The 27,737-nt window shown below is 43.0% G+C and overlaps 1 protein-coding gene across 4 annotated transcripts; it reads right to left on the reverse strand.

Annotated features, from left to right (window-relative positions):
- Positions 1-3,473: 3,473 nt before the first annotated feature.
- On the reverse strand, positions 3,474-27,068 carry LOC308325748 (SUN domain-containing ossification factor). 4 transcript variants are annotated; one of them, XM_080778419.1, is made up of 24 exons: positions 26,760-27,068; positions 22,348-22,453; positions 21,653-21,787; positions 19,842-20,125; positions 19,423-19,530; positions 18,540-18,678; positions 17,560-17,680; positions 16,033-16,160; positions 15,654-15,721; positions 15,203-15,310; positions 14,496-14,601; positions 14,066-14,086; positions 13,266-13,321; positions 11,751-11,833; positions 10,783-10,848; positions 10,594-10,659; positions 10,108-10,204; positions 8,131-9,492; positions 6,655-6,742; positions 6,202-6,306; positions 5,731-5,897; positions 4,919-5,010; positions 4,750-4,805; positions 3,474-4,612 (listed from the first exon to the last, which is right to left on the reverse strand). In XM_080778419.1, exons 1-24 carry the CDS (start codon positions 26,825-26,827, stop codon positions 4,145-4,147), a joined length of 4,098 nt encoding a protein of 1,365 aa, XP_080634545.1. In that variant the 5' UTR covers positions 26,828-27,068; the 3' UTR covers positions 3,474-4,144. The 4 variants fall into 4 exon arrangements, with proteins under 4 accessions (XP_080634545.1, XP_080634544.1, XP_080634546.1 ...); XM_080778418.1 differs by having other exon boundaries at positions 4,741-4,805; XM_080778421.1 differs by having other exon boundaries at positions 4,475-4,612; positions 4,718-4,805.
- Between the last annotated feature and the right edge of the window lie 669 nt (positions 27,069-27,737).

Below are 27,737 nucleotides of genomic sequence, written 5' to 3' on the forward strand. Positions count from 1 at the left end.
CACGCCTCACCTCACGCACAAATGATTTTCTTAAGTCTAATTTCTGCTGGCGAGGCACATTTAATGTACGCACAAGGCTGCTGAAAAAATAAAAAAGGGCAGCTGCTGTAATTGCTATGCTGAGATTGGTTTAAATTTAATTTGCTCCTGACAACAGACACCCTTCCAAGTTGCCAGTTGCCTGATGTCGCTTTTGTGTTTCAGTCTCTCCATTAATGCCTGGCTGTCCTTACCCACAATTATAGCATACACGTCAAGACCAGCAGCACAAATTGATGTGCAACAGATTTAACCTCAAAGTGCAATTTGTTCGTAATGTCTTTTGTGTTTAATTATGTTTCAGAACATTTGACAGTTTTGCGTATGTAGCAAACGGGCCATATCCCTGCTGGCTTGACACCAATTGCTATATTGCAGCAGCAATATTACACTTGCAAAAATAATGGTGATGCGGTCAAGTGGTAAAAGAAAATTCTGTTGTTCATAGGGTTTGTTTTTCATAAGGTTTAATAAATGGAACCTCTGAGATTTTCCTCCACTGAATTGTTTTTTGAGTGGTGCTAGCCCCTCCTACTGTATATCCAGCTTTTGGTGTGTGTGCAAAAACTTTGTCCTACATGTAGCAATGCGCGGAAAGCGGGGATTGAACCCAGGCCTCCCACTCGCCAGACTAACGTGCAACCTGTCGTGCCAATAGGGCTGAGCCCGATTGGCAGGGCTGTTGCAGTCTGGGGGCTACATACACAAACATTAAATTTACGTCAGTGTCTGAGCAAATAGAGGGCCCTATCTTGCACCACCCATATCCATTAAACCTAAACTTATTTGCACTTTTTTACTATTTTGAAAAACATTTTAAAATGGTTCAACTAGCCGATCTACATCGACACGTTGTGAGCTTGTAGATCGGCTATTTTAACTATTTAGGGTTTTTCTTAAATAGTAAAAAATGGCAAATAAGTTTAGGGATAAGGGTTAAGGGGTGGTGCAAGATATAGCCCATAGTGTCTATTTTACATCATGCTATGTACGATGATATCCGGCAAAGGCTTATCAATATACTTGGGTAACATTACTCACCTGCAGCTTCAATGTCAGCCATCACTTTGGGGTGCTCTGGAGTGGGGCAAGGAGGCTTTCAGGGTCTCCACTCCCTCTCTGGATTTCACCTTGGCACGTCGCTTCTGTAAAGGAAGGAAAGACAGACAGAAATGGCGAGCACCCCAAATAGTCATTTTCTGTCATCATACAATGGTATCGTCCAGCTAAAATAGCTGATCTAAAAGTGACTTGTAGATGTACTATTTCATAAATAATTGTAAAACATATTGAGATATACGGACGTCACATCAGCTGAAAGTGATGGTGTGCCGACCCTTTTCATAGTTAGTGAATAGTTAGCCTCGGAAACGACAGGCGTTTTTATTTTGAGGAAGAGAAATAGTGAATAGTAATAAGATTCACTGACTGAGACTAATAGCCTACGGGGTCTTCAACAGGGGGTCCGGGGGCCCTAGGGGCCGGGTCCTTACAGTTGGGGGGGGGACCAACTGTTTGTGTGATAGGAACCTTTTTTCCTCCTATGTCCAGCTTTTAGTGTGTCTCCACAAACGTTGTCCTACAGAAACATTACATTTTCACAATAAAAATAAATCCTGTGCAATATCCATGACCCAGGGCCATGGATATTGGGCATGCCATGTGGGGGGCCAATAGGACGTTTTAGTTTCAGACTTTAATGAGAACGTATTGCTTATTTAAGTTATTCTACTGTCCAATGACACAAAAGGGACGGACCCCACAAAAAGATCACACCCAAAAATTGGCACTTGCACACGTGCCCTTCCATGGGGTTTGAGCCCCTGCCCCCGGGCCCTCAGTATTTCTATTCAAATGTAGGCCTACTCTTCTGTACTTTATTTGTATTTAATCAATCAATCAATCAACTGTCTGAAAATACACGTACATTAATCAAACACTGGTGACAGTGCTGTCAAACAAAGGTCTCTGACAATCTATGAAGCTACTGTATCTAGGAAAAGGTTTAATCTGCATAATTATACAATATGTAGTGGGGGTCCCTGCTTCATATTATATCTCTCAGCTAAGGGGTCCTCCCTCCCTGGGCTGAAAAACGTTGAAGACTGGCCTTATAGTGACCTAATTATACACTAGTTTAATAGTGCAAAACATGCAAAACATGTCACATATCTGCATGCTTGCACAATTGCACCAGCTGAAGTCAATTAGAATTAGATTGTTTAATACACCAAACGAGCTTACATTTTCTTGATAGTTCCTTCTCTTTTCCTTTTCGTGAATCGTGATACATTTTTATAAACACGGTAAACACCACAGGTGACAGGTCACGTGACGAGGCTCGAGGTCGCAAGTTTGATGACGTCTTCTTCTAATGTTCACCAAGGAATTTAAAGTGTTGCCAGATTTTGCGAGAGAAACAAGCAAATAAACTATACCAGCCGGCAGGTCACCGTCAGACATGATTGGAGGATTTTCTAATGTTTCTGGGGTTCACAGAAAAACAAGCCCAAAGCCAAAGTCACTTATAAGCACAAATGGCAAGAGAGGCCTTGTCCTACTCCTCCTCCCAGCCCAAATCACACCATCATCCAACACTCCCCACTCACATGTAGTACCCCCCCCCCCCCCCAGAGAGGACATATAGGGCCTTTGGGCTGATTCATACTCTTGTTTCGGCGCTGTAGTGCCGAAATGATTTCGGCTCGTCAGAAATTTTCAGTAGCACCGAAGAGCCGACTTTAGGACGGTACCCGCCCCCCCGAACCTCAAATGACGTCAAATTGTAGGCTCTACAGCGCCGAACCGACTTTTATTCGGTTCTAAAATAGGAGTATGAATCGACCCTTAGTGCCTATTCATACAATTGCTGAACCGACTTTTATTCGGCTCTAAAATAGAGCCGAATAAAAGTCGGTTCAGCTCTGTAGAGCCTACAATGTGACATCATTTGAGGTTCGGGGGGGGGGGGGATACCGTCCTAAAGTCGGCTCTTCCTACTCCTACTCCTCCTCCCAGCCCAAATCACACCTTGGAAAGCATGAGTGTCTATTTCAAACAAAGTGTACTGTTTTTTGACTGGGAGGTAATATTTTGACAGCAGGAATTGCCTGTCATAATTTGACCCCCCAGTATCAGGATGTATTAGGATGTTGATATTCATACATTCATTCATCAGCCAACACTACCCACTCACAGGTAGTACCCCCCCCCCCCCCCCCCCCCCAGAGAGGACATATAGGGCCTTAGTCCTACTCCTCCTCCCAGCCCAAGTCACACCTTGGAAAGCATGAGTGTCTATTTCAAACAAAGCGTTTTAGTTGGCCCACAAATGCCAACTATCATTTTGCAGGTACTTAACTTTAGTAGGCTCCTTTCTCATCATGCTTGAGTGCCATAAATAATATAGCACTGTCCATCTGTGGGCTCTGAAGCAAGTACACAAAATAATTCTAATATCATTTTACAGGGTGCAAATTATTCTTTGCATTTTATGCGTTATTTCAAAACAGGAGACAGGAAACCATGGACGAAGAGAATAGACGTGAGAAAAGATGGTCGAATTCAAATCCAGGACCTTATGCTTGAGCATAATGATCTGTGTACTCTGAGCCATCAAGCACCCAAATTGTATGTTTTAGCCTTACAGTATCTCAACCCATGTTGTCAAGTTTAGACACACTAACATAAAATGGCATGTTATTCTCTTTATGAAATTTCACAGAATGACACACGTTCGCCATGAGACAAAAAGGTAGAATTATCTCAACCCATGATGTCAAGTTTAAACACTTTTTTTCTAGCATAAAATGGCATGATATTCTCTTCATGAAATTTCACAGAATGAGACATGTTTGTTTGCCATGAGACAAAGGAAGACTTTAATGGTAGGATTGGAAAAACTTGATTCATTTTGAACTTGAAGTGTCACAAATATAAAAGCCTGAACAAGCCTGAACAAAAGAACATGGATTGAATGAAATGAAAGCAAACAGTGATGGGATTGTCTTGCATCAATGCTTCAAGCTGTCCTGTGCATACAGGAAATAACATCCACCCTCCTTTTAGGAGAGTTTTACAGTCGGTGAGGGAGAGCAGTGTTTTATCAGGCAGGACCTGAGAGGGCAGCGTTCACCCCACATGTTCCAGAGCTCAGATCATTGTTCCTGCTCCCGAGGTCCTGCATGGTGCTGGTGGGGACGGGCATGTAATCCATCTTGTCCCTCCGCTGTGCCTGGAGCAAGTTCACCACCGAGGGGCCGGGCTTTGGACGCCTGCGTCTCAAGGCCCGCTTCTCCGCCTTGGTCCTGGGCAGCGGGAGGCCATCACAGAGCCGCGTGCAAGCTGTGGCGATCGTGGTGATGCCACAGAAGGAGGCGTCGTCCGAGTGCGATGAGGATGAGCTACCCTCCGAGGGTGAGTCTTTAAAGGCTGTGTGAAGTAACCGATGTGCCGGGTATGCTGCGTGTGGCAGGCCATTACAGACAGTGAAACCGTTGGCCAGCTCTGGAGTAGGCAAGGAGGCTTTCAGGGTCTCCACTCCCTCTCTGGATTTCACCTTGGCACGTCGCTTCTGTAAAGGAAGGAAAGACAGACAGAAATGGCAATGTGAAAGTTCTTCATGTTTATTAAACATTCAAGTTAGATATCTCTAAGTCGGTGCTTCTCCCAAACGCACCACATTCACATTTTTGTAGGTACCGTCCACACCTTTCTGTTCGCTGGAGAAAACCTCTGTGTCTCCACTGTGGGCAGAGATTCTGGACCTGGGCAACAAGAAACAATAGACACAGATATATTAGTTATATTTTTCATGCATTAGCAAATAGAAATAAATACAAATATTGCACTGACACCATGGCACAAAGAAGTGACTTGCCTTCAGTGGTAGGGATCTGCATTGAATCAGAATGCAGCAGCGGATAAGACGCTCGCCTCTTCAACCATGTATCGTCACATGAGGCAAACTGCCTGTTGGGGAAATTTTAATTAATGTTAGAGGACGAGAAGAGTCGTATCACATCTGTTAACCCATTCTGACCCGAGATCAGATTCTAAAAATGTCTTCTACATCCTAACAGTTTTCTGAAAAAGCTATGTTTCCATGTCAGTCGTTCTTCAATTTTTCAAAAATAGCAGACCTACAAGCTCGTAGCGCGCCACCGAGAGCTTGTAGATCTGCTATTTTTGTTAGCATAACATAATGCTACAGTAACACCAAAAGGGGTTCCCGCCCAAAATGGGTTAAAACATGTTTGAAGGCTTTTGCGAGATTCCTCTGAGATTTAACTACGATGGTAATCTTGTCTATTGACGCAGTATACGTGCTATAAAACTCCCAACAGCTACCCATCGCTCATTTCAAACAGGCCCTCCTGCCTTTGTCATGGTAATCATATCACAGATGTGTCTGTCCCCCTTGGATCCCAATTTTAATTAACTCCACTATTAAGCAGAGCCCAACCGATGCCAGAGTTTTTGCGATTACCGTCGATGCTTTTACCGATATATTTACGAGATGCAAATACTGCAAAATTAATTCTAATCCATTTGAAACACTTCATATTGATTAGACATTTTAGAAAACAGACACTTCAAAAACAGTCAATCTACAAGCTCACAGTCACAACGCGTGCAAGATGTAGATCAGCAATGTTTGGCGCATGACATCTAAGCACAGATCAGTCTCACCTCTCACAGCTGCTGTAGCTCCTGGGTTCTTCCGGGGGCTCCGGCTCTGCCAGCAGAGCCGGTGGTTCGATGTCTGCAGCGGCGCCGCAGCGGTTGGCACACAGGATCAGCCCCAGGAACAGACACAGTGTGAGAGACGCCAGCAGATAACTCTGTCTGTCAGACACCTGCGAGACAAGCGATCCATTTTAGCGATCGGCTAAATAATAATGAGATCAAAATTACAGTGTCACTTCCAAATGAGTCTCTCGAGACAGACTGTCGAGTCGACTCACGTCAATGAAAAAAAGAGTTTGCCGTTTTTCATTTGTTTTGCCAATGGGTTCCCAGATTTCTTCCAAATTAAAAAGGATAGATTATGTAGGTAGCTGGGTTTAATGACACCAGTTTGTGGTACCTTTTTTGTCTAAGACATGCTCTTCACAAGTGAGACCAGTACATTCATTCATTATACAGATATACTGTACATACATCGTTCTGTAGCTGGCTGACCCTGACAGACAGGTTGAGAACTAGTTGTGTGATGTTCTCCAACTGTCCCTGCAAGAACTGGATGGACTCCGTCTGTCGCAGGTCCTGTGGGAAGGGGGAGGGCAGGGTTGGTTAGTAAATCAGTCATCTGGACTGATCACACGCAAGTGGGAAAAAATGTAAACGAACGTACAGCAATGATAGATGGTGGAACATTTACGACTCTTAACGTTAAGCTACAGTAATTGTAGCCTGGTTTTGGTGGAAATCCATCAGTGTCTCGCAAACAGTCGCTGGGTTTCATGTGGGACGCAAATTACGTCTCTGTGGCCATTTTTCATGATCCTTGTTGTAAGCAACTGGTTCTCAAGTACTTATGGGGAAATGATCTAGTATTTAAATACAATCAACTTCATCTTTTTAAATTAACATTTGTTTGCCTCCGGCGCTCACCTGCTCCTCTGCCATCCTGGCCGTGTTTTGCAGTTTAATGATGGTTTTGTTGAAAGCCTTCTGCATCTCCTCCATCTGCTTTCGATACCTTGAATTAAACGTCAGAAAAATGGTTATTTTTGCACCAATGCAGTTTCATTACAGTCGACTATTGGCACCACATCTTCCGTCACTTACTAATTATGTTCACAATCAATCAATTAATGGCTAATGAGTTATGTACCTTAAAGTAAAGTGTTTAGTTCACAATATTTTTGTAAAATAATCAAGACTTCTGCCTAAATTGTTTCTGCTCCTTGCAAGTCTTAATCGTTGCATGAACAAACAGCATGACTGATATTAATATTTCCATATTCAGGCCTGATAATGCAATTTCTTGGTCAGTAATATACAGCACTACAGTACATAGTGTGTGTGTGTGTGTGTGTGTGTGTGTGTGTGACCTTCTCACCTCTGTTAGAGCAACAGTGACCTACAGCGGACACACCCACCTGTTGACACCTAAGGGTGCCCGGCGGACCCTGTTGGATATGTTCCAACATCGGCAACAACAACACTGGACTGGACTCAAACTCCAGGGGAAACTGGCTTGTCTTCCCCATGCTGACCACTCTGTTTCCCATTCATTTATAAGGAACACTGCTCTCAATGAGGACATTATCACCTTTACAGTAAAAGCCAGGCTACAGATCCTTCCCACCAAACTCAACCTCTCCCTCTGGTTTCCCTCCACCCATGCACCTCATTGCTTGCATCACACCACAGGGCTTGTTACAGAAACCATGTCACACATTCTGAATGGCTGTTTTGCCTATAAAGGGCTTTACATAGCACGCCACGACAGAATAGTTGATCTAATAACTAAGGACATATCCAAACATTTTGCACTGTCTGTGAGAATGTACAAACATTCCTGTGTCAAACCTTCCATGTTTCAACTCTGTACTGAAAATACTGACATTTTTGCACATCTCTCTGCTAACACACCAGATGTTGTTGTGGTTAATGAAGAGAACAAATAAGTTTTCATTCTTGAAATGGCCTGCACCTTTGACTCTAGCTTAGAGGAAGCCTTTATGACTAAGGTCATTAAGTACCAGCCGCTCCTCCAGTCCATCATTGAACTAGGGTGCAATCTATATGTGTTTATCTTCGGCAGCCTAGGACATGTACACAGTTTGGTCGTAAGAGGCTTCCAACAACTTGGGATGCCGAAAAAAGCAGCCAAACGGCTTGCGAAATTCTGTGCAATATCTTCCACTATCGGTAGCCGCCAAATATGGCGAAGACGCTGTTACCTGTACCCCTGAAGGGTGTGTGGGTATTTATTTGTTCGGGATTTGCTGACTGCATTCTGTACGGCACCTTGTAAATATTTGTGTCCTTGTATTTGTATCTCTTATGTGGACATAAATAAATGATTAAAATGTGTGTGTGTGTGTGTGTGTGTGTGTGTGTGTGTCTCTCTCTCCTCACCTCTGGCTGAGCTGTTCCAGGTAGCGACCGCTGAGTGACATGTTCATCTCAAGAGCCTTGATCCTATTGTTGAGTCTCATGAACACAGACTCCTTCAGGCTGGAGCCGTGCACCTGGTTGCCGTTCCCTTGCTCCGTCATGTTGTGGAGCTCGGCGTAGAACTCCGAGTGAGTGGGGGAGAAGGAAGAGGAGGGAGGAGAGGTAGAGGAAGGGCGAGTAAGATGACCGTTGGTCGAGGTGAAGATCATGTCCTCCATGAGATCATCGACCACTTTGGACTCTGTTGCGGTGGCAGACAGGCCTTCGGAGGGGTCTGAGGCGGTGGGTGGAGCTGGGAGAAGTTCCTCGGGGGCGGGGCTACCATTCTCAGGTGTGGCTGGAGGGACAGGCTGCTGTTCTGAAGCGCTGCTGGGCTGGGGAGTGTGAGCTTGTACTGCGGACTCCGTTTCCTGGGAGGGGGGATCTTGTCCGGATTGACCCAAATCCATCTTAGGCTTGTCGTCTGTCGGCGGCACAGAGACGTGTTCCACTGTGGCGCTGCCACTGGTTCTGTCAGTGATGGGGACTGAGACACTAGGAGAGACTGTAGTCCCTCCCTGCCTCTCCGCAGCCTGCTCATCCTGGCTCCTATCAGGGCTCAGTTCCTTGGGCAGGCCTTTGGATGAATGCTGGGGTAGCTGGGCAGCAGGGGTGGACTTGGCAGTGGGGGACTCTGTGGCGCTGGGTTTGGGGAGGCTTGATGTTTGACTGGGCTCCAACACGGGAGACTCAGACACAGACCCTGTCTGAGGCTCGGTGACGTTTCCTGGAATAAGTGGCACCTCTGAGGGACTGGCCGCGGTCTCAGCCGATCCAGGGTCAAGCTCCTTGTCCTGGGGTTGGTTTATTTCAGTGTGCGGTGGTTGTGTCACCTGGATGACGGTAGGTGAGAAGGGTAGCTTCAATGAAGGGAGGTAGGGGTGATCAGTAATAGTTGCGTTGCTCTCCGGGATTTGCGGTTTCCTTTGCTTGGACAGCCGGGTGGAACACTGCTGCATGAGATACTCCTGGAGAGAAGACGAACAAGAGCAGAAAGTAGAAGAAGAGGGCTGGGAGGAGAATGAAAGTGGTCCACAGCATTCCGAACTTTGATGCTGTCGCTTCTCCTTGGCCTCCCTCGACTCTTCATCCTCATCCTCTTCCTCACCCAGAAGGGTGATGGTAGAGCCGATCGACTCATCCTCGTCTGCTGGCAAAGGGGTGACAATGCTGTCCTCCACTGGAGGGAGCTCTAGCTCAGTGATGGGTAACTCTGGAGTAGGGAGGTCTTCAGTTGCAGTGAAATCAGAGTCTACAAGGATCTCTGCCTCTTCTGCATCAGGCCTAGAGAGGGCAAATGAAGCACAGCACATTGAAGACTCGAAGAAAGTAGTACTGTACATTTAACAAAACCTCAAAGCTAAGTAAGTAGGTCGGAGAGGCTTGTCGTCGTTATCAGTCGAGAAACGTGAGAGTCTATCCCTGTTACAATGTGCAAGAGCCTTTGGTGATGGATTGTAAGGTGTGGACTCACACTGCCACACCTAGTTCTTACCACATGATTTGCCGCACCAAAGCCGTGCTACTCCTACGCTGGCAGTGCCCAGGATCAAACCCGTGAACTTGTGGTCCAAAGGCAAGAGCTCTACCAACTGACCTACCCGGACACTAAAAGCTGCCGTTAGCAAAAAAATACATCTGGTGGCAAAGCAACCTCACCCATAATGTGCTACTGTGTTCATTCAGTCTCTAGACTAGAACTGGAAGCAACAGAGCTTCCACCTGAGATTTTACTTTACCCTGAAGATGCAGTGAAATTAAGTGATGCTTATATAAGGAGATTATATTTCATACGTTCATTAAAATATATCTATTACATTTAAGAATTCTATAGTGTTGTTCAGTCTGTCTAGACTGAACGTTTCTGGCGATGTCTTCCAGAGACATTATGCTACTCACATGGGGGCGATGGTTGTAGCGGCTCCAGCAGCCTCCGTGTTGGCATCAGTTTGCAGCGGTGGCTCAGTCATGTTCACTTCCTGAAATGATGCATTCCCTTCAGAAAGCCGGGAAGAGAAAGAAACAACAATTGTTACTGTAAAAGGTTAAAAACGGTACAAATCTGTCTTCATACTGTATGTTCAATCCAGATGATTTGTGCCTGAATGACACTTGTGTGGTAATGGGTGTTACTGTTGAGACCCTTACAGGGTACCGTAATGAAATGTAAAGGTTTGACAACCAGTGCTAAATCAAGTGGAATCCACACCACAGTTATAATTGACAGTGGTGAACAATATAATTGGGATCACTTTCAGAGCAATTTTAGGAACGATGAACACGTCAGCCAATCAAAATACATCTGAATTTAGAGGGAACCACATTCTATAATACGTTTATGGTTAACATTGTTCATAGTTGTCATTCTTGGAGTGTCAGACACACCTTGCATTTCAGAACTGCCCCCGAGAACAACGGCGGCGGCGGTGTTCACCATGTTCAAAATGGCATCTGTGCGGACAAGAGAAACTTAGGTTACGCTTTACCAACTCCCAGCTATGGGATTATAAATACGTATTCTATATTTGAATGACCAATATTATCCACATTTAGACGATAGTACAAGGGACTTACCTTTGGCTGATCCAATCAGATTCTTGGAAGACTTGATCTCACCATGTACATAGCCAGGAGGGTAATCTGTAAGGACAATAATAATAATTTTGTCCCCTTTGGCTGCTTTGCACATACATTGCACATACATGAAATATGTCCTCTGCAATTACCTAACCTAACTAATAGGGGCAGTGGTTTCTATAAAATGTCTATCAAATTGCAATAATAATAGCTATTATTATTATTATTGCAATTTGTACAGTGCCATGGGTGCAGTTAGGTGTTAAGTGCTAGTTCAGGGACACTTTGACAAGTGCGAAACAAGGGTTGAATCAGCGACCTTGCAATTCCCAGAGAAATGTAGAGCCTGGTCATTACCGCTAAATGCAAGTCTTCTGTGTTACTGTATTAAGCATTAGGGCAATGCCTCCATACTACACATGCACAGCCTGGCCTCTTCCTCTCGCAGCTCGACTATGGCGATACTGTCTATTGCCTGTTCCTCAACACTGGATAAACTTGATCCACTTTTTCATCCTGCAGAGGTTTATTACCAATTCCACTTCAGGACTCATCACTGTACTCTGTACTCATTACTATACTAGCTACATTGGTATACTCTCATTCACAAAGCGGCCAGTCTCTGTAATCTCCCATCCTATATTTGTTCTAAATTTAAACTAGTCTCAGATCAAATGCTTGGCTACACTATGTCGTACCCCCAACAAAATCTGAGTTTTATATTAGTATTTTATTGGTCACTTTGTTAGATTCTGTTTCTCCTTGAGCTACCTAGGTAGTGGGCACTGTTTTACAGATGATTCATTGTTATTAACATATTGTCCTGTATTTGTTGTTACTGGCAGAACTGTGTAACATGTATTTGCCTCTTCTCGTGGCCAGTTCACACTCGTAAGAGACTGCTTTACTGCTTAAACAAAGTTTACATACATAAATAAACAATGGGCAAGCTATAGTGCTCTCACCAAGGTCATCATCCGGATCCTCTGCTCTCTCCGAGGGGTCTGCTATCTCCTCATATTCCTCCACCATGCTGGTCCCAAACACCCTGGTTAACAGCACATTATGGGGATCCGTCTTTAAGTAAGGCTAGGGTAGCAGTGCAACATGTACTGTACACTAAAACTAAACTAAACATTTCTGTAAAATCTCCAGTGGCCACCAGAGGGCAGATTTGAATGGCATTAAAAGGTTTGTGATGCAAGTATGGAAGTCAATGAATGGGCAGTGGCCCCACCCTACCCCCACCCCGCTATCTTGGGTCCCGCCTGCTGAACATGAGGAGTTCTTCACCCACATATCAACCTAACCATCTTGACAAACCAACGGTTGCGTGTCATTGTTAAAAATGATTTAACAATGACACTCCACTGCAGAATCCCGGTGTAGAATATATAATCCCTAGTAATCCCATACATAATCCCGAGTATTCAAAAACATTTGGTAGGCTTTCATGGAAATAACATACAGTTTCCGTCTTGATTATAACAGCAGTGTTGGGGTACATTATGAGATAGGATTCTTTAGCATGTTGGGGTACATTGTGTACTAGGATTCTTTATAACAGCATGTTGGGGTACATTGTGTACTAGGATTCTTTAGCATGTTGGGGTACATTGTGTACTAGGATTCTTTAGCATGTTGGGGTACATTGTGTACTAGGATTCTTTAGCATGTTGGGGTACATTGTGTACTAGGATTCTTTAGCATGTTGGGGTACATTGTGTACTAGGATTCTTTAGCATGTTGGGGTACATTGTGTACTAGGATTCTTTAGCATGTTGGGGTACATTGTGTACTAGGATTCTTTAGCATGTTGGGGTACATTGTGTACTAGGATTCTTTAGCATGTTGGGGTACATTGTGTACTAGGATTCTTTAGCATGTTGGGGTACATTGTGTACTAGGATTCTTTAGCATGTTGGGGTACATTGTGTACTAGGATTCTTTAGCATGTTGGGGTACATTTTGTACTAGGATTCTTTAGCATGTTGGGGTACATTGTGTGGTAAGATTCTTTATGACAGCATGCTGGGGTACAACATGTGCTAGTTTGCCGTTTGTTTAAATGTGATCCATCTGCAATAAAAAGACAACTGTACTCTATGTTCTATGTAGGCTAAGGGGGAGTGGCTGGACTGTACATTTTAAAATATGCTGCAGGCGTATGTTGCCCCCTGCCCCCATAAGCAGACGTGCCAAGTCCAGCAACAGTACAGTAAGGTCTCCTTCAGCGCACAGTGCACTGCTACAGTGTAGGGGAGCGGCTGAGGGTAAGATAATGTCACCAGCAGCAATTGCGCACTATTGCATAACATTTGACATCCTTTTCTGAAAGTTGTGTGAAACTTGAGCGGGGATTCAGGGAGACACTGCACTATAAAGTTCCTGGTGGGAAGGTGCAGCACCTTGTGCTGACTTGTCATAAACTCACAGCCACCATTCAAAGTGTTGCCACTGTTACCTTACTGTTGGCTTACCTTATGAGACTGAGGGGACAGAAATGCTCAGAGCCGAAATGAGATATCAGCTCCACCTGAAAGACATTTGTTTTATTCGCACACTGTACTGAAGACATGCTACTTTTTTTCTTTCATGATGTGCCACACCACTCAGCATATGCAGCATTAATCACATTACTGTATGTGCAAAGTGCAAAGCTATAGTTTGGTGAGTAGAAAAAACACTGTCTCAGTTAGTACTGTAGATGAAAGAGGCCAGTAGCAGTGAGCAACCACATACAGTACAACCTGTGATTCATATACAGCTGGAATTGGAAGGACATACTGCCTTTATTTCACAGGTGCAGCGGTTAATCAAACGTATCTATCTATTTAATCAATTCTTTAAAATTAAAATTAAAATAGCAAAAAAAAATGCACGTCACAATGCAATTATGCAACATGTTGTGAGCTTGCGTTGTAGATTGCCATTTTTGCATGACACTGTTGTACAACTAAGTATAAAATATGGCTCAAGTGGTTAATCAGACTAAATAATCATTTTAGTCAATTAAGAATCAAGTAGAATCTTTGTGTCGATTCGTTTACATTTACAATTGTTTTACACGCTTCATGATTATTTCATTAATCGAAAAAATAATCAATAGAATAATCGAAAATAATCGATAGCTGCAGCCCTAATTTTATTTAATTTACAGCGATAAAGCTAAATGGTCTATCAGTGACTGTTAACTGCACTCGGTTGCACAGCTCATTTCCCTCCACCTTCTCTACTGAACTCACTCATCCACAAACCTCTACGAGAAAAGAGGGCTAACCTTTATGTACTTGGTGAACATCTGATGCAAAAGGGAAACAAGAGAGAAGAGAGAGGGAGAAAGAGATAATAAATTTAAGGGATATAAACATGCATTTGTTCAACAGGACCTCAAAATGTAAATGCTGGTTTAGATTCAAGATGCTATGGAAACAAAGCAAGAGATCTGCCAACCTCTCCCATACTGTAGCTGCAGTGTTCTGTACATTCTGTCCTAACCATGTACTTCTGAGTGTGAGCACACTGGTTTATTGCCCATGTGGACCATAGCATAGAATCAGCCAGCATACACAAGCAGCCCTGCTAAGAGACCTCTACTTTCCCAATCCATTTATTACAGTGATTTGTTGTACTCTACTCAAGTACAGAATAAAGGTTAAAAAAAAAGACAGGATTTTGTAAGGGCACCCGATAGATTTCTGTGCACACACCTTGACATATTTGGCGTACAGATGTTCGTCCAAAGGGAAGCTCTGCACTGTGCGTTCGTCCCTGCCGTGAAAGGTCCCCAGCTTTAGCCACTTGTTGGTTGGATATCTGAGTTAATATGACAGAGCATGCATGGATTACAGCAACATAAAATGTCACGGCTGGAAATGTTTGTATGACCAAGTCCTAATGTGCGATTTGTGAAACTTTATGAAAGGAGCCCCCCACGCTAGCACTGATTCCTAAACAAGTAACACACTATGTCAAATGATTATGTTTTATTAACATATTGTTCCTGCTGTTCCACCAGGTGAAGAAATCACAGACTGAGGCTTTAACGTTTGCTTTTATATGAAATATCCGAGACTATTAAGATTTCATGGAAGATGTTTCTGAACATATTGCTAGTTTTACCACTTCAAAAGCTCTAATCTTAAATTAATAACCGGAAATAGCTCATCTACTAGGTGAGCAGATTGGAGCTTGCAGATTGGCTATTTTCGCTGCACAGCATGCTTCCATATACTGTAAGACATGCTGGCTTCTATGGAATCTGCTGGGTGAAGCCGTGTTAACTTTCCCCCAGGGACTTTGAATACTCCCCTACCCTTCCCGTAAAGGTGCAACAAACATGACCGTGTCGTGTGATGCTCTGTGTTTTCCATGTACAGTAACAGCAATGTTCTTAAACAGTAGCAGCAGCTCTGACCTGTCACTGATGGACACCAGGAAGTCTTTGGGGGTTGAAGAGAACAGTTCAAAGTTAGCGATGTCCAACTGCTTCAACTGGATGGGCTCACAGAGCTCAATGATGAACCTGAGTGAGAAAAATAAGGTTTAACTGAAAGTTAAAAGTAGTTTCACAGCTGTTCACCCATCATGTCTCCTGACGATTACCCAAGGTTAACAACAACCAGAACATATTACAAATCATCTACACTTACAGGCACAATACAATTACACACGCTATTACATACCATTTGGAAAAAGAGAAGTATTTATAAAAACAACAATCTACCACCAGAAATCACCATTATCAAGAGCTGTTAATAATAACTGTAATAGTAATATTAAGTACAAATTATGTAAAAATAATCACAATGATCATTTCAGCCATAATTGTGTATCACTACAGTATGTAAAAACAGTACATTACATACCATATCTTATTGCTGCAAGGGTTTAGCATGTACATGTCCATGTTTTCCATTAGTATGGCTGAGGTGCTCTGTGTAAAAACAAATCACTCATAATTATTAAAATGTAACATTAAGCATTTCCCTAATGAAAGCGCTTTACATGCAAAATACCAACAGAGGGAGAATTATGGGAATACGTCTTCTATAAATAATGTAAAAATAAATACGATTTATGCCATCTACTGTATAATACATAAATAGCTCAATAAAAGGCAATTCCCACAGCGTTCTATTCAGATAATCAACTAAGAGAAAAGTTTCTAAAAATCGATTTTCAACCGTTTCTCAAACTATGTGGTTCATATTGTCACTGTGAAGCGTACAGTAGTATGAGGTGTACCTTTGCCTCTGGGTTGGAGCCCAGGATCTTGGCACCACACTCCACTGATGCGTAGTTGTTGTTAAAGTTCTTCTGAACTTTCTTCACAGGAACAGAAGCCCCATTGGAAGAGGTATGAGTAGCCTGAGCTATGGAGAGGAAACAATGGATTTCTCTAAATCACTTTTATACAGATTCATTCGGAATATTCACTTAAACTTCAAGTTGCTTTCAGCCAACTACAGCAAAGGCAACGGTGCACAAATCGTCAGATTTGATCGTCAAATCTGACGATTCTATTCTATTCTATTCTAAAAGCCAAAAAGGCATTATAAAACCAAACAAGATCTTTGAGTGATGGTTGGTTAAATGTTCAAGTGGCTGCTTGTATAGACAAAATATACCAGTTACAGTCAAAATGGACCAGCATTAGGTGTTAGCATTAGTGTTATTTTCACACCCTGATGAGCAGCGGAATTGACACCAGCACAGATGCAAAACCGCCCGGTAAAAATGCAACAGAAAGATGATGCGTTCAAGCTCACACAATCATTTAAGAACACTGGTGTAGGGGTGCAACCGTTAGGGCACTTTCACACCGGACATGTTTGGTTCGTTTAAAACGAACCATGGTCCGCTTACCCCTTTGGTTCGGTTGGTGTGAACGTGCATCCGAACTCTGGTGCGGATCAAAGAAACGAACCATGGTCCAATAAAAAAGGCCGGACTCGGTTCACTTCCAAACGAACCACGGTGCGGTTTGTTAATGGTGTGAATGCATTCGGAGGACCAAATACAGGACGATAGCCAAGATAGCCGTCGGCAGTTGTGAGGCTGCATTAATAATTAGTTCTAAAAGCATGTCTTTTTTACGGGGATCACTATTGATATGACAGCTATAGCTGTCTGATTTTAATAGTAGACTAGACGCATATATGTCGAGGCGCAGCGCAAATTTAATGGCAGTGTACGAGGTTCACGTGCGCAAAAATAACAGATGTACAAGTTATCGACACGGAATGGTATGTACGGTATGGTACACGATGTACGCTTGTAGATCTGTTTATTTTAAGCATGTGCCGCCACCACCACGCAAAGTTATGACGAAGCCTTCGATGCGACCTCTTTTCCACGTGTCATTTGTTTACATATTTGGTACGCCAGTGTGAACACCAAACGGACCAAAATCAAAATGCAAATATTTGGTCCGGACCTTCTAAGCGAACTTTGGGTGTGAAAACGGCCTTAATCAAATTAATCAATTGAAAATAATGTATTAAAATTAAGAAATGGTAAAGGCGTTGTGAGCTTGTATAGATTGGCTATATTCACTATTTTTGCACGAGAAAACACATAGTGACAAAGAGCTCAATCAATTTGTCGATATACACAATCCTGTGTAAAATACAACTTCTCAATTATTAGATTACGGGTGATCAAAAAAAGCAATCGATAGAATGTTTGCTAAGATGATCATCAACAATTGCAGTCCTAATGCAAAAAATTAAGTTTGATTTGATTAAAAATAAAGCTGGTGCGTATCCTTACTCTTCTCGTTCTCCACCTCCTCCATTACTTTTCTCTTCCACTCATCAAACGTGGGGTTGTCCTCTGGGTCCTTGCTACCAGTGCTGGAATCTGTTTCTGCAGCCACGGGAGGACTCAAACCCTGGCAACAATTAACAAATACATGTATGTCATGCATGTATGTACTAAGGCTGTCCCCAAACATTCAAGGTTCAAATGTTCGCTCGTTAGTGTTGGCACTCAAATCTTAATTAATGGGTTTGAACCATTCGGTTTTTTTTTTTTCGTTTTTTTTATAAACATTAATATTATTGTTTTTTTTCCTTTTTTATTAACTCGAAAATATATCTCGGCGAGAATGTGATATGAGCATGTCAAAAAAAGTTTCTAGTGCATTCCTGTCAGAAGTTATGTCTATCTCTGCTGTCCCTCTCCAAAATCCCCTGTGCACATTAATTTGGTGATGGGCCTGCAGCCAATCGGAAATTCCTGCCGAAGTTCGAGTCCTAAAATAAGGGCTAGGCCTTAGTATGTACACTGTACAGTATGTCATGTATATGAATGTAAATGTATATCATCTGTAGGTGTATACATTATGATTCAGCTGAGCATTTAAAAACAACAACCATTAAAGGCATAAATTAAATCTGCAATCCGGAATTCTAATGAATAAAACTGTAAATTTGTATCTGTATAGCAACTGTATAACTAGCACGTCTGCAGTGGTTAAGGGTGTCTCCCTCGTTCATACAGTAGTACTCTTCCATTGACAAACGTAGAGCCTGGTGTCGTGTACAAGTACTGTAACCTCGCCCCACCAGGCTTTCCACACCAGGTTGTCATTCCAAACTGACCAGTTTACACATTAGCATTAGCTACACATTAGCACCCGTGGTGAATGTCATCTATATTTGTCGATTTACACCGATGGCAGTGAGTGAGGCAAGTATCGGTTGATACCAATGTACAGCCGATAAAATGGGCGCATTCCTGCTGCATACCTTTTCCTTCAGCATGTGTGATGTGTTGCCCCCCAGGCTATCTGTGCTGCGCGCTGGCGGAGGACTCATTGCTGGGTCTGTGTGGGTCTTGGTACCCGCTATGTGAGCGTTGGAAGTGTTCTCCAAGACCACCGGAGGACTACAAAGGCAGGAGATAATTAACAGAAAGATTCCACCTTGTTACATAGATCTAAAGAGCGCCGCAGTCCCGCCCCCTTTCAGAAAAGCGAGTGGCCCAGGAAGTGGAAGCCCCATGCATTCTCCCATCGGCACTTTTAATATAATTTATTTAAAGACGGTTACGCCGCGGACAAAGCCAATTCGGATCGTGACGAATCATGACAATGAACACAATATTTTGGGCCGATCAAATAATTTATAAGACGAAAAATAAAACAAATAGTGTTGTCTCCTAACTTTCTTTTCTTCTTTCTAATGATTTGATCGTCCCAAAATATTGTGTTCATTGTCATGATTCGTCACGATCCGAATTGGCTTTGTCCGCGGCGTAACAGTCTTTAAATAAATTATATTAAAAGTGTCGATGGGAGAATGCATGGGGCTTCCACTTCCTGGGCCACTCGCTTTTCTGAAAGGGGGCGGGGACTGCGGCGCTCTATAGAGAGATATCTATATCATAGTATAGTACCGTGTATGGGTACACAGTAGGGCCAGACCAATACATCGGTTGTTATTTGATTAAAACATCAGCAACTATGCTGCGCTAACAAACATTTTTTTATGTTTTTGCCGATAGGTTCCCAGATTGAGCACCGATGAGCCCTTCTGCCCTTCTACCTTCCACTGGCTGAAGTGTGCTGGATTTCTTAGTATTTATTATTATTTATGTCGTCCAGTAGGGCATGTCACCAACTGTACCCACCTTGCATCATCATAAGGGTTGGCCTCGCCTGCTTCGCAGTCAGTCGTGGCCAAATGTTGGTCGCTGGGCTCAGGCGGAGGCATGTCAGACTCAACATTGTCTGAACCACTGGGAAGAGAAAGCAGGCCATGTGTTTTGGTTCAACAACAAACCAATAAAGAAGTTGACTGAGCAGAGCAGACCGATTCAACTTAGAACCTTATAGTATGTTGTTCTCCATTGTTAATTGATCGTCCGCACTGCAAGCTTGTACATCTGCTATTATATTTTTTATCTTTAAAGTGTTCTTGAAAAAAGGAATCTTGAATCATTTTTAATTACGTAATAGTTTGAGAACTACTTATTTAGCAGACATTTTGTAGAATCGGCCTGAGGTCTCAATGGGTTTTCATCAAGGGTTCTCTGTGATGGCAGCTTACCTGCTGAGGGTTTGGTCCTGTGAAGCAGAGATGCTGGAGGCCTCTGCAGAGTCAGACGTAGCGTTGTCAGGGGTAACGGCCACAGCGCCAGAAGATGCAGGGGATGCGGGGGATGCAGGGGAGGGCTCCGAAGAGACGGCTGGCTGCTGGTCCTGAGTAATGGTGGGAGGAGGAGTGTCTGGAAGTTGTGTGTCTGGCTCTGGCTCACCTGCTGCTGCTGCATCATCTGTCTCTGTCTCCGTCTCCAGGTTCACCTCTGCAGCTGGCTCCTCTGCTCTCATAGCCTGATAGGTAATCAAATACATTTCTTAGTGATAAAAGTAGCATGGCAGTTTCAATTTCCTCCATATATCTATATATCTTATTAAAGTAGTAGTTCACTCAATTATTATTATTTTCTATCAATTACACACCCCATGAAGCCATGAATTGATGGAGATTTTGTCACTGAGCAAATAATTTGATGACCGGCGGAGACTATTGACTGATGACCCGGTCATAGTAATTATTGGCTCAGGAATGTGAAGAAAAATCACATAATATATATATAAATAATAATTGTATTAACTTAAATATTAATATTCATAAGTGATTAGTTCGATTAACTGTTGCATTCCCAAACACATTGCACTGTCTGGTGAAATATGGAAGTCAAAATGTAGTTGGCCTCTTTGCTGGAGCTAACACCCTCCTAATGCTCCACCTGTTGTTCCGGGAACAACAGATGAAGTGAACCATTGGCCAGCCAGTTGGACCATGGCCAGGTCTAAATCCATCCCCGCCGTAGACTCACTGTAAGCTGTTTAAAAACAAAACGCCCGATAGCCGAATCGTTAGGGTCGGGGCGCTGTGGTCTGGGTGATGGCTGATTTAAGCACTCACACGTGGCGGTCCCAAACTAATTGGACTCTGAGCTGGGTGTGACCGCACACCCTAATAGATATACACAGTATAAATTAAACAGTCATGCCCACACACTCAGGGATAGACTGGGATCAACTTGTTTTCCAATTTTACAACCTAGAGATGATCCAATTTAGAGTGAATGAATCGGCGGATATGGATTTAGCCTGTGCTCCCAAAATAAGTCCCTTGGAAACCAGGGGCATCATTGTACTGAAATCGCATGAATCCTGCAAGTATTTTCTTGATAGATTTTGTTTGGTATGTCCACGTTTTATTTTAATTCATAGCGACTGGCAGGACTAGGCTACTAGATTCAGCATTCATGTGTGGGGAACAATAACAGGCAGAGACAGATATTAGTAGGGGAATTCGTAGCATAGAATGGATCACACTACTAGTCAGTTCAGAAAGAAAACCATGCCTCTTGTTAGTTGTTACGGCAGCATGTCTATCAACTCTGGCTTGTAACAGCTTGCCAGTCAGTGTGTATCTGTATAATATTAAAATGTGTTTGAACGATCAAACTGTGTGTCTATCTGGTTGTCTAGGAAACCCAAACAACAGACGTTTCTGGCGGCAACAACTTGCTACAGGCGTATATACCATTGATAAGTGTACTTGATGTACTGGTACGTACAATCTTAGTTCACTGTGCATTCCATTATGCTCCCTCTAATTCTGCACATTCCTCATTATACATTCCATGTTGCTGCTATAAGAAGGTATTAAAGAGGATTAGCTAATCGTTTACTCCGGTGAACTAAAAGAAAACAACAAATCATATCATCATATCTGGACCTATCGCTGTGTCAAAACACACTGCATGCTTTCGTGAGAACAACAACACAATCTTGGCTCAGGATTGACACCGTTTCATCCGTGTTGGAATCCAATCACCGCCGTACCTCGGGACCTTGTGCCACGTCCTCGTCCTCCTCCGTTAAAGCCTGGGTGTCCAGGTCCTCGTCTGGCCACTGTCCAGCTGTCAAGAGTTCATCTTCGGACAGAGAGTGGACATGTGACACCCAGCTCTCCTCAGCCTGCGGAAAGTTAGTTGCAGAAATGTAACTCTGCCACATGCCAAAGCTGCTTACCCATCTGCATTCAAATACTATAGACGTCAATATTGGTAGAGGCGCAAATCCACGGGTTCATGTACTTTTTATTTGCATTGTAATCCCCATAGGGGGATTTTAGATTGCCTCATATAATAACTGTGTTTGAACACACAAACTACACACAATCTATGGACCATTATCTGAAATCCCAGTTGAAGAGAAGTTTGTACGTGAACGACAAAACAACTGATTGTGTCTGGATAGATCGGGGTACCAACAACTCAGCGTATGAGTCGTCGTCCCCCCCCCACACACACACACACACACACACATTTCTATGTGCATATTGTTCTTATTGCCTTCCGTCTTGGTCCCGCCTTATCGCTGCTTGCCGCTAAAACATTTTTATTACATTTGCCGTGACACCAGAGCTCCCATGGTAGTAGTTGAACATACCATTAAATACCTAATGAACTGAAGTATGTTTACGTGAATGGGGTCAAGCATTTACGGAGCCTTGCATTTGTGGTTTGTGGTCTTACCGTCGGAGTGTTTTCACTCTGCTCTTCCTCCGACACCATGTCCTGTGCAGGCAGGGACGTGGATTCCTGCAGCTGCTCTGTGCAGCCGACATAACAGCTGGGATGCCTACGGGACAGAGTCACAAGTAGGAATGTTCCGTTGACTTACTTTGAGCAATTAGAGGTCATCTGGTAATTCTGCACAATATTGACAGAAAATTGGCACACAAACACATATTTGGAATAAGTTATTTTAGAGAAGAAAACGGTCATAAATGAAACGTAGACACCTGCTGTCTTGTACAGGCTCACGCCATGAAGTTATGGGAAAAAGCAGGTGGCCATGGCACTAAATAAGGTCAGTTTCTCTTATCTGTGTCTGCAAAGTCAGGTAAAGAGGACAAAAGCAGAAGTCATGCATCTCCCAACTTTGACTGGGAGAAAGCCAAAACCTTTCTTGATTAAATTAAGCTCCTTGAAAAGAAGGTGACACAGACATGAACAGATGATAAATAAAACAATGTGACTCATGTCATCGGTGCTGGTCTTTTATGGGAAATGTTTTTGGACAAAATATGTCAAAGAATCCCTCCTTTTCTCCTAGCAGTTTAACATGCTGCTATGTCTGCGTGTTGTGACATAATGTCAGGAAAGCAATCAGTGTCACTGCAACTGAGGTCACTCCTGGAGGAGAAGCAACAATAATCACTAGCAGTGACGTGGCAGTGATGATGAAACCTACTGTGTACACTAGCTATAGCCTCATCACTGCCGACTGTTACATCCAAAGGCACCTGCCAACCCCATACTTTCAGGACATGATCCAGCCTAGGAATACTGTCCCAACCATCCCTAAAATACCCTGGCCAACGCTCCACACTTCCACAGGACTGCAGACTGACAATTTTCCTCCACTGTCTCACCTTTGTTCGATAGTTGCTAGTTTACTATGCTTGTTCTCATGTGTTTTGTACAGTATATATTATACTTTCTTTTTCTTTGACCACAAATTCGTTTCTAGTTTGAGGCACTACAACATTGTTCTCTATGCGACTATTTTTCTTTGCTGACTAGAGTTCATTCTTACTCTGCTTAGTGTCTCTACCAGGCCGAAGGCATGGGGAGAGAGTATGTTTTGCACTCCGTCCGTGGGTCCGTGGGTCTGTCCGTCTGTGTACAGCTAATCTCCGGCACCGGCGTTAACCCAGTCGATGCCAAACTTTGCACACACACTCCCTAGATGCCACATGAACCTCTGCCCCAAATTTTCCAGAACGGCCTGTTATAGCGCCACCAGGAGGGCGACTTTTGTAAAACACATTTATTGATATTACTCAGACTCCTCCATATTTTGTCCAACAATCCCGCAAATCGTTACACAGTGTGTGCTCAAAACAGATCTGATCAATATTTCCTATTCAATCCTGATTGGCTAATATTGGCTTTCAAAATTTGCAGGATTGGCCCGTTTTCAACAAAAAGCCTCAAATCATGAACGCAGCGTGCAAAACACATTTTTGGAACAAAATGCCTCAAATCATCCAATTGGCAACCTTTTCACATTGGCTCATTATAGCACCACCAGGAGGCCTCAACCTGACCTGTGCACTTTGTCTAGTTTCAATCTCATACTTGTAACTTGCTCTGAATAAGATGTCATCTTATTAATTAACATTAATAAAAGGTCCTTGTGCATAAAAAAGGACAAATATACAAATAAGTCAAAAGTAACATTGTGTGCATTGTTTGTTTTTTAAATCAAATAAAGTTCAACTGGTATTGTGGCATATGTTTTTTAAATTAAATAAAGTTCAACTGGTATTGTGGCATATGTTTTTTAAATTAAATAAAGTTCAACTGGTATTGTGGCATAGAGTCAAAGTGTGAAACTGAACAACTTAGTGGTACAGAACTGCTAGACTTGCGGCCCAGAGAATGATACGTGCCAAATTGTGTTCCTTTTAAGATACGTACGACTGAAGTGCACAAATGTTAGCATGTTCACTTTGTCTGGCTTTAGTTGTGCTTATAGAGGTGTGAGAAATATACTCAAGTGCACTAAACACTCTCTTGGAAACCATTTTTATTGCAGTCGTGAGTCATCATGACTCATGAGGACTCAGGACTCAGGACATCTAACATCGTACCATTCCTACTACCGTACAAAGATTCAACACGCTCACGTTCCAACTGGAGGATAAAGGTCAGTGAGTGTACAGCGCTCCAGTTTTAAAGATCACACTCCAGCACTTGGCCTTGTCAACACTCGGGCCATTCACAAGAACCTCTTTTAGGATTTCCGTTTAAGCCGTCTGCTTGGCCACTGGTGTGGCTGGCGCATGTCCGTCTCGCAAAGCTGGCCAAGTCATATAAACAGTGAAACAAACAGCACTCAAGTTTGTCTCCTAATTAAAAGCCAGCAGCTGTAATGTACAAAGTGGTGGTAATAAAGCATGGCTTGTCAGGTCAAGAAAGTATTTTATGCTGTTAGTCAATGGAGGCCGAATCGAAACTGGTTGAAATGAAGATGACCGACATTGCACGGACGTCACAGGTAACTGACATCACACACTGGCCAAATGATCAGAGATCCACAGCAGACCATTATTAGAGCCCAATCCATCTTGCTTCCTCATGAGTACCAAATTAGCTAGAGACCGCTGATAAAAAGGGACCCAGAAGTAGGACAGGTTGTTAATAGAACACAGTGACACAGACACACACAGGCACATTTGGCTGCCTTGATATAGAGAATATCGCCATGAAATATGGATGAGATGTGACTGACTGAGCAAAACATTCACTGGAAGCATTATTTCCATCCCTACGGGAGTTGTTGCCTTATTCCCTCAACCAAGCAGCACTAAGTAACTACCAGCTCCAGCTCCCTGCTGGACGTGTGGGGCGGGCCTGGCAGATGTGCCATAGCTCCGCCTCCTGTGCAGGGGCGTGGCACTGAAAGTCAACAGGAGAGTGGATGTCTTGATGCTCCTATACAACTGTACATAACTTAAGAGATAAACATGCATCATATCAGAGCAGAGCAAAGATCGAGTGCATCTGTACACGTCACATGATCCTTTAGACACACCTTATATCATTAGGCGTGCGTGATTATAAACACAAGAGCAGGTATGACTATCCAGATCTGATATATGATATCTAACAAGAACGAAACCTGGAACGTGGTTATGGGCGGTTAATCCGGTATTCCGGTTATCACGACATATTACCCTTACCCATTGATTTCCTGTCTCAATCGGTTCCATTACATTTCTGCCTGGACATAATTCACAGACTGAGACTACATACATTCAAAGTATGGCTAGTAGGGCTACTGCTGACTTGATTATGTGAGTCATAAATGTAACATAGGTCGGCTCCAACATCACGTACAAAGATCTCAAACTAACACACTTGCATAAGATGTGTAGGGTCAGGTCGACAGTGTGCTCAGTATCATCAAGCATACTGGTTCAAAACAAATCATCAGTAACATCATCATCCTCCATCATATTAATCTCTCTCTCTCAAGTCTATAGTGACCTGCTGTGGCATCATCAGATTTACGGTACTGATATGAGAGCATAGTGTACCACAGCCAACAGCTCTCTCTCATCAAGCTTTACATAAAGGGCAATTGCTAATGCCATCAAGAAAAGCTTACAGTCCAGTTATGTTGGCTCTCTCAGTCTTTCAGAAACCAATTTCCAAGTAACACAGATCATCTGACTGAGTTTCTGCATCAGTCAGACAAGATGACATGACAAACTCTGATGGTCTATGATTGACAGGTGACCACCACCATTATGAACAGTGATGTTGTGAAATACAAACCGATGCTATTGAACAAAAAAGCTAATCCAAAGGTAACGTATATGTATATATCACTTTAAAAAGGTGAATTCTGAAATATAAAAACTTCGAAAAACTGCTATATAACTGATACAATGACTGGTACAATAAATTAATTGAGAATTTGAATTGTTTTTAATTATTATAGTTTCTTAATACTCTACTGCATACAAGTACCTTCGATTCATGTTATTTTGTATTCATGTACTTTTTGTGCAACACCTACAAGTGTTGCACCACCACCGTAGTAGCATCACATCACACAAGTCAGACCATCAGGTGCCACATCAAGCCTCGTGTATACTTCGTAGTAGGACGGTGTCGATGGCCAAAAAATAACAGATCTACAAGCGAACAACGCGCAATGCGACGCGTTGTTGGCTTGTGCCTTGTAGATCTGTTTTTCTGGCAAGCAATACAATACAACGTTAGCTCTGGCTAACGTAGCCTAGCTAATGTTAGCTGCACTTGTGTGTATGTGTGTTGTTGTGAGCCAGAAGGTTACCGCAATAAACGTAATTCCCTAATAGATTATGGAATAATATCAAATTTATAAATACGTGTATTCATAAACTTACCGAGAGACTAAAGCCAGTACACACAGCCACACTAAAACAAGTCGCCACCAAAGCGCTGCTGGCATCATCCTCCCGTTGGGACAGACATCCTCGAACTGAACACCGTGTTTACATGACAAGAACACACATAATCCTTCTTCTAATTCCTGTTTGTGGTTGGATTTTCTATTCGGTAGTGAACGACAAGGCAGGCCAGGTAAACGTTCAATGTCCCGTTATACTGTTGTACTACAGTATCTTAATAAATAAGTCGTCCGCTGGGCAGTATATTTAAGTCTGATTTAAGTCTAGCACTGTCACTTGGTTTCATTTCATATGAGCCGTGATGTGCTCTCCAGTCAGACCGCTCGAGCTGCCGAACAACTGTCAGTGCCCTGCTGTCCAATCACAACGCGCCGTCGGTGTCCCCGTCCAATCACAGCCCACAGAGCTGTTGCGCAGTTAACGCTGAGCCGGACCGGGGGGCGATTCGACTTTGTGGTTTGCAGATCCGGTCTGAAACGGATACGGAAACGCATCCGTGTAGACGCGTGCAAATTACCGGATACAGTAGGCGGGACTGTGGGTCTGATTTTACGGCGGTGATCTTGGTAGGTATTCATAATAATAAATTAATAATGTTACTTTACCGCCATCTGCTGGGTTGTAACAGCTTCCCAGACCAGTGCAAACTATTTATGTCCATACAATTCCATACCCCACTGCCCAGATGGAAAAAGTACTTTTTTTTTTTTTTACTTAAGCAAAAGTATCAATACAGCATGTGAGCACTGAGCAGACACTGCTAAATGTATCCAACAGCTAGTCTTCTTGATCTTGAACTACATAAGATCTGCAGAATACCACAAAAGTGGTAAGAAGGTTTGAGACAATCAATGGTCCACCCATGGCAATAGCTCCCTCTTGTGTTGATAAGGCTCTGCTCTTCATCATAATATAGGTTTGCAATTATTTTTGGCACATTTTTGAGCGGTGGCA

Source organism: Protomyctophum bolini, assembly GCF_963924005.1.
Source record: "Protomyctophum bolini genome assembly, chromosome: 12".
NCBI classification, from domain to species: Eukaryota; Metazoa; Chordata; class Actinopteri; order Myctophiformes; family Myctophidae; genus Protomyctophum; species Protomyctophum bolini.